We start from the raw sequence: 6836 nt of genomic DNA, 5'->3' as shown, positions 1-6836 counted from the left end.
GTACAAGTTGTGAAGCTGGGTACTTTGAACCTGGGCTTTATTTTTTGTTTTTGTTTCTAGTTTATAATATTTGGAAATTGAAAAAAGAATATATTTGCTACTAGCAAGCTCATTCCTGAAGAAAGAAGAAACGTCGCCATTTATTAGGGCAGCGAATGCTTCAAAATTTATTTAGAAGAGATTTAAGAACAGAGTCTCTCTCCTGGTCATTAAAAATCTCTAACTTTTTTCTCTTCGAGCCTGAAGTCACATTACCAGTAATGGTTGTCCTCAACGTAAGACTGAAATTGAGCCCTGAATTACAGTGGTAAGTTCCTGCAGTCACAAGTCGAGGCATCATGTGACTGGACCCAAATTTTCAACATTTTTAGAGTAGTTGTTAAGCAAATGCTGAAGTCATTAAGTGTTCGCTGGGGCGCTGCAAACAGTTCTAAAGGTAATCAGTTGCCAAGAATCCAAAATGGGATCATGTGATCATGGAGGTGGGGATATGCGGACACCATAATGATTAAAATAAGTCATAAGTAGTTCTGGGTCAGTTCTTCATAATTTCAAATGGTCATTAGGCAAGCAGTCATAAATCGAGGACTACCTATAACGATTAAATAATAGTATTTTATTAGGGAAAACCCTCAGAGCTGATAGATCTGTAAGGGGAGAGGAGGGGCTGCCCTGGGCCTTCCTGAGCCAGGGCATGGGAGGAGGTGATGCACGTCTGGCCAGCCTTATTGGAGCCATGTCCCAGTCAAGCGGGGCATCCACTGGCACACGTCCAGCTTGGGAGGAGCTGAAAGGGGAGCGCGAGCCCTGCACATGATCAGAGCCTCCGCAGCCCCGAGGGGAGAGTGCACTATGTCCCCTCCCCTTCCTGGAGACCCTGTGTGAGGAGCCCTTCCTTGGGCAGGGGGTTGGTCTAAAAGCCACACCCTAGGATTGTATGATTCCTTCTGTGCTTTGTGCCACAATGATGGTGCTTCTCTGTTGTTCCTGTTCCCATATGAAAGGAAGAGGCCAAAGGCCACCAAAGGAGTCAGCCACCGGGCCGCCCAGACACTGCTAAACCCAGGTGAGCTGCCCTCCTTGGGTAGGTTTAGAATGTGGCCCTTGTTTACCTAGTTGCCGAGGCAACGAGGTTGTCAGTTTCCCTGAAAAGCCACCAACCAGGGCCCAACTGCCCATTCTCCCTTCGTGCAGTGAAAGGACAAACAGCTGCTTGGGGTCATGGCTGTACGGAGGTTTTTTAGAGTAAGTGTGGCCGTCTCAGCTGCCAAGAAACTGGCAGTAGTAGGGGAGAAAGTCATGCTTCGCAACTCTTCCGACTGGCTCATCTCTATTTCTCTTTTCTTCACAGAACATCTGGAAAAGATGTTCGGCGCTCTTCTGCTGCAGGAAGAGCGACGTAGAGGACCTTCCTGTGCCTCCTGACAGGTACCACCCCCTTCTCCTCAAACCCTGGGCATGGTGGGGCACCACTGATGGACTGCAGGGTCTCTAACAGCCTCTCCCCAAGATGGCTTTCTCTCGGCAAGCGGCTTGCAGAGGCCAAAAGATGGGAAGGCTGACTGGCTGGCTGGTCTTAGAAAGGAGAGGCAGAGCTAGATGGATATTTTTTGACATGTCATCTTTTTCTTTCGGTCAGAACTGACGAGGCACATGAACAGGCGGACCAGAAGGGAGAATGGTGGACACAGATTCGTGTGTCCGATGGACGCAGGCCTTCCTCCCAAGGGGTAAGGATGCTTCTGCGACATGGCCAGTCAGGGCTCATCCCTCATAACCGGATGGGGAAAGGGAGGAATTCTCACTTGGGGGAACCTGGCCAGCCTAGCAAAAGCAAGAGGAGCCTTTTGGATTCATGGAAAGTTCTTGATGGCTTCCTATCAGCCAAATCTTCCATGATCTGCTTTGTCTTTCCCTGTTGAATGCAGTCTTTCCCTCCTGGGGAAGATAAACGTTCCACAACATGCAGGGGACTTTTAATTTATACTTTCAATTGTTACTTGCAGGGTTTGATGGGTGTTCGTGCCACCGCCCGGAGCCCCAGGAAGGAAGAGGTGATGCCAGTTCTCATTTCAGTGAGGTAGGTGTTCGCAGATGAAGTATTCTGAACCCCCCTAAAAGGCAGCCGCAGTAAAGCCCTAAAGAGAAGGGCTAGAAGAAACCTTTGCAGAGGCAGGGGGGGCATCGCATGGCTAGTTTTGATCTTTGGCCCTTCATTCTCTCCCTAGAAATGAGAAGATAGCGAAGTGGAGGCCGCGGCTCTCAACCATCTGGGAGACCTGCACTGAGTCGGTAAGCCCAGACCAGCTCCTCACCATGGCAATGGCAGAAGCCCTTTCGCTGTGGATTTGTTGATATGCCAACATTTGTAATATTTGCATTGTTATTTCAGGATCCTTCGGAAGAATACCGACCAAGAGAGGTGCAGGAGGAAAGCAGTGCCTGCCTATCAAGGTAGGTAACACCTCAGAGGGTGAAGCCTTTGCAGAGAGGAGGCATCTCTGACCTCTGCCTCTGCTTCTGCTAAAGGAAGAATCAAAGGCCAATCTCCTTGGCAGGCCAGCTGGAAGGGTTCTTAGAGCCTCCACGTCACCACTTTTTTAAAAAGGGCCCATGGCTGTTTTTGATGTTTGGCTCCTTCGTTTCTCTCCCCAGAGAGGAAAAGGAAGAGCACTGGAGGCCGCGACTCCCCCCCAGATCAGAGACCTGCAGAGAATCGGTAAGGCGCGAACAACTTCTACCCCACTAAACGAAGAACCATTGTCTCTGTGGAGATGCCAACAGACAGAATCTTTGCCTTTTTATTTCAGGACGAAGAAGACCAGCCGGCGGAGGAGCAGCTCTCTCCTACTGGGGAGAAGACGCATACTTCGGAGGTAAGAAAGTCTTGGCAATGGGGCCGATGGAGGCTCTCTTGCTGTTGGCGCACAGGGCCTGAATGCACCCTATCCTTTAGCAATCTTATTGGGATGCAGAAAGCTTAGGATTTATCCTCGATACTGTCATTTGCAGGATTCGATGGAAGTCCTGGTGGGCTCCCGGAACAACAGCCTGGAGGATTTTGACTCCATTTCTGCCCTCTTGGATGAGGAGTCTGAGGGAAGCTGGGAGCAGGCTGCAGAGGCTTCGGAGGCCAGCCTTTCGTCCAGTCCGTGGGTAAGACAGACAAAGTGTTTTCTCTTGGGGAGGGATAGAGTCCCTCTATTCAGTTCTCCTAATCTGAGTGAACTGTGCTGGAGAGCTCTGGGCAGTGGATAAAGGTGACACCTGGCCCTTGGGACAAGGTACTTAGGCTAACTAGAAGCACCCAAGCTCTGTTGCGATTGATTTACTGCAAACCAGAAGGGAAGGGCCAATTCAGTGGACTGGGGTCCTAAATAGATATGGCCCACCCTGTTTATCCCTTTCATTTTTCTGCATCATCCTCTCCAGCAACCAGCTGTTTCCAGGCAGGGCTTTAACGGGCAGAGTGGGTGGGAGTGGGGATTGCAACAGAAGCATTGTTTCTGATGGGAATCCCAAATCAATCGGGCCCCTTTTAGAAATTCTGAGTCTACTTTCATTGATGGATAAAAAGTCATCATTGTCATTCACAGGATTCTCCCGAAGAAGGGGAAGCCTCGCTGGACAATGTCAGCAGCCTGGAGGAGGACTCCCTGGACCTCAGTCTCTAATTAAAAGAGGTACCTATTTTAGCCTCTTTGTGGATCAATGCCTTGCTCAAGGAAACAATGAGCTCTGACGGGCAGGGTCACCCAAGTCAGACAGGTCATAGTGCAGAGTGCTGACATAACGTGGTCCACTGGAAAAGGAAATGGCAACCCTCTCCTTACTTTTGATACCCCACAAAAAGTATCAAAAGTAACTCCAGAAAGAACAAAGTTTGTATACTTTTATAGAAAGAGTGTGGTACTAAGAATAGCCTTTGATTCCTCCCCCAGACGCTTCCCCAGATGCCTCTCCAGAAGGCAGATCGGAGGAGGATGAACCAGTCCCAGGCACATCAGGAGGTGAGTTGGCCAATGCCTCCGAACAGCCAGCGGAGAGTGATTTGGCTGAAGCACAGCTGCAGCAGGAGAGCCCTGAAACTTCCGGGCAGCTGCAGATGGTTAGCTTTGAGCAGGAACTGCTTTCTGCATTATCCGAGAACAACTAGGGAAGAGAAAAGGCAGGAGCAGCAAAGGGCGGTTCTTTCACTCACGAGGAGGTAGTCTTGCCTTTCTTGATGGGCTGCACCAGAAGCTGGCAATTGAGCACAGCAGACAAATGGAGGCCATGCTGGGAACAATGCATTCATGACTAGGGGGTTGGAGTAGAAGACCTCCAAGGTCCCTTCCAACTCTTGGTATTCTGTTCTGGTATTCTATCTGCATATAGACGGATGGCGGAATCAGCCCCAGCGGCGAAGCCCTGCGAGGAGCCACTTTCCAACGAGGAAGTTCCTGCGTCTTGTTAATGTTATTGTTGTAATTCTTTTTGTTGTACTTGTTGTTGTTGTGCATCTTCTTGTTTTTGTTCTTGTTGTTTGAGAATAAAACTAAAAAATTCTTTATATCTGCTAATTTAGTTTAAACCTAGTTTCATTACACTTTTGTTAGGAATAACAAACTTTTCATTAAATGCAGAATTTCAGCAAACTTCTTTGTCTGTTTTCTCGTATTTTTTCCACCGTTCTATGGGATACAGTGATTAGTATTCACTTACAATATTAATGGAAACCTGACACTTCCAGAGGTTCCTCAGCTACGCGCAAGTAGTCCTCAACTTACCACAATTGATCCACAAATTTATCTTTTAAATACAACATTTGTTTAGTGACTTTTGCCCCATTTTACGACCTTTCTTCCCACAGTTGTTAAGCAGATCACTGCAGTTGTTAAGATAGTAATACAGTTGTTAAGAGAATGTGGCTTCCCCATTGTTTTTGCTTGCCAGAAGGACTCAAAAGTTGATCACATGACCCCGGGACACTGCTACAGTCATAAACATGAGTCAGTTGCCAAGCATCTGAATATCGATCATGTGACTAAGGGGCTACTGCAACGGACGTAAGTGTGAAAAAAGATCATAAGTCCCTTTTTTCAGTGCCGTTGTAACTTTGAACAGTCACTAAGTGAACTGTCGTAAGTGGAGGATTACCTGTACTTTCTGAACATCAACCAGTGTATTGTCTAGTAAGAAGGAGAATTTTGTTCAGCAACATCAGGAAGATCTGTCCTTGGAACATCATGATTGGAGGCACAGAAAGCACTGTAGATCTGCTATGGGGGCAGAAAGTTTGCATTCTTCCAGAAGAAGGAATATTACAGAAGAATACCCAAGTTACACTGGCTAAGAGGCAATAATTTCTTGCAACTCATGCTAGATTGTTGCACACACTAGCAAAATACCGTATATAAGATACACAAATGGGACAGCTAAAATGGCAAGGAAAGTGTATGTCCTATCCAGACGTGAACAATTTCCATGCCAGTGATTTCCATTAAACTGTAAATAAAAATGATCATGTGAATGGCAACATAGCATACCTTGCTTTGTTATTCTCCTCTCAGTAACCTTGTTAATTGGTACAACATTTTCTATTCAAAAAGATGTGTTGCTTCACGTTTAGTAAGAATAAGAATATAAGGTATTTAGGGCTTGGATTCAAAGGCTTGATGTTTGCCCTCTCCCCCATCTGCACTCATGCAATTGCATTGTGGGCAATCAGCAACCAGATCACATTCAGAGCTTTTTGCAGCATCCCACAATCACGTGACTACAGCTTACAATGTTTTGCTGGCGTTGACTACCAATATCTGGTAAAAAATGCCCATTCTGAAAAATGGGTACACTTAACGACTGCAGCTTTCATTTAATGACCGCTGCAAACACCGTTGTAGAATAGGTTTGGTCACATGATGTCTTACTTAATCACCAGTAAGACTTACCGTCTTAATTCCAGACTGGTATTAGGTGCCAAATGCTATTACTCTTTTTTTAAAGATATGAAAGATTATCAGTATTATCCTCTGTGCATCTCCATCTACAAAACCGCATTTGCATACAGCTCTGCAATTCAACCCCTCTAACCGATTTTCTCTGGAGAGGTGAGCGCAACTCCCAGACTGGCCATTTCTCTCCATGTAAATGGTGGCCTGACAGCGACTGCAATCTGACCGCTTACAGAGAGGCACCAATTTCATCTGGCACAGGCAAACACATGTCAACTTCCCAACCAAAAGTACAAGTAGTGCTCGACTTACAACCACAATGGAGCCTAAAATTTCTGTTGTCAAGAGAGACATTTGTTAATGGAATTTTGCCCCATTTTATGACCTTTCTTGCCACAGCTATTAAGTGAATCACTCCAGTTCATAAGCGAGTAACCTGGTTGTTAAGTGAATCTGGCTTCCCCATTGACTTTGCTTGTCAGAAGGTCACAAAAGGAGGTGACATGACCTTGGGACACAGCAACGGTCATAAGTATGAACCAGTTGCCAAGCATCTGAATTTTGATCACAGAATCATGGGGATGCTGCAAAGGGGGTAACTGTGAAAAACGAACATATGTCACTTTTTTCAGTGACGTTGTAACTTCGAATGGTCACTAAATGAACAGTGGTAAGTTGAGGACTTCCTGTAATTTGGAGGGCTATTTCTTCTATAGACAAGGAGCACTGATGATGTCTTGCAATATACATCTTAAAATAAATAACCAACCTGGAAACATTTTTGGAATACGAGTTTACTTACAGAAGAAAGATTCTATATTTACCATTTAATAATAGGCTGGAAGATAAAACCCCAAAAAGATATTTATCAGAGGCCATAAAAGTCACTTAGAAGCTGAATTT

General features: G+C 46.0%; 1 protein-coding gene across 3 annotated transcripts; it reads left to right on the top strand.

Annotated features, from left to right (window-relative positions):
- Positions 1–9: 9 nt before the first annotated feature.
- On the top strand, positions 10–4775 carry LOC120299063. 3 transcript variants are annotated; one of them, XR_005554321.1, is made up of 12 exons: positions 1075–1245; positions 1352–1428; positions 1640–1730; positions 2007–2080; positions 2229–2292; positions 2393–2454; positions 2656–2719; positions 2811–2876; positions 3013–3156; positions 3597–3683; positions 3942–4010; positions 4378–4772. XR_005554321.1 is itself a non-coding variant. In XM_039323464.1 (11 exons), the coding sequence occupies exons 4-10, from the start codon at positions 1923–1925 to the stop codon at positions 3672–3674; spliced, it is 636 nt and encodes a 211-aa protein (XP_039179398.1). In that variant the 5' UTR covers positions 10–307; positions 1005–1066; positions 1352–1428; positions 1640–1922; the 3' UTR covers positions 3675–3683; positions 3942–4775. The 3 variants fall into 3 exon arrangements, 2 of the variants coding, with proteins under 2 accessions (XP_039179398.1, XP_039179397.1); XM_039323464.1 differs by lacking the exon at positions 1075–1245 and adding exons at positions 10–307; positions 1005–1066 and having other exon boundaries at positions 1640–2080; positions 3942–4775; XM_039323463.1 differs by having other exon boundaries at positions 3942–4775.
- Positions 4776–6836: the final 2061 nt, after the last annotated feature.

This window comes from Crotalus tigris, unplaced genomic scaffold (genome assembly GCF_016545835.1).
Source record: "Crotalus tigris isolate CLP2741 ecotype Arizona unplaced genomic scaffold, ASM1654583v1 scf7180000024231.69058, whole genome shotgun sequence".
NCBI lineage: Eukaryota > Metazoa > Chordata > Lepidosauria > Squamata > Viperidae > Crotalus > Crotalus tigris.
Note: the sequence above shows the minus strand (reverse complement) of the source record. Positions and strands in the feature narration are given on the sequence as shown.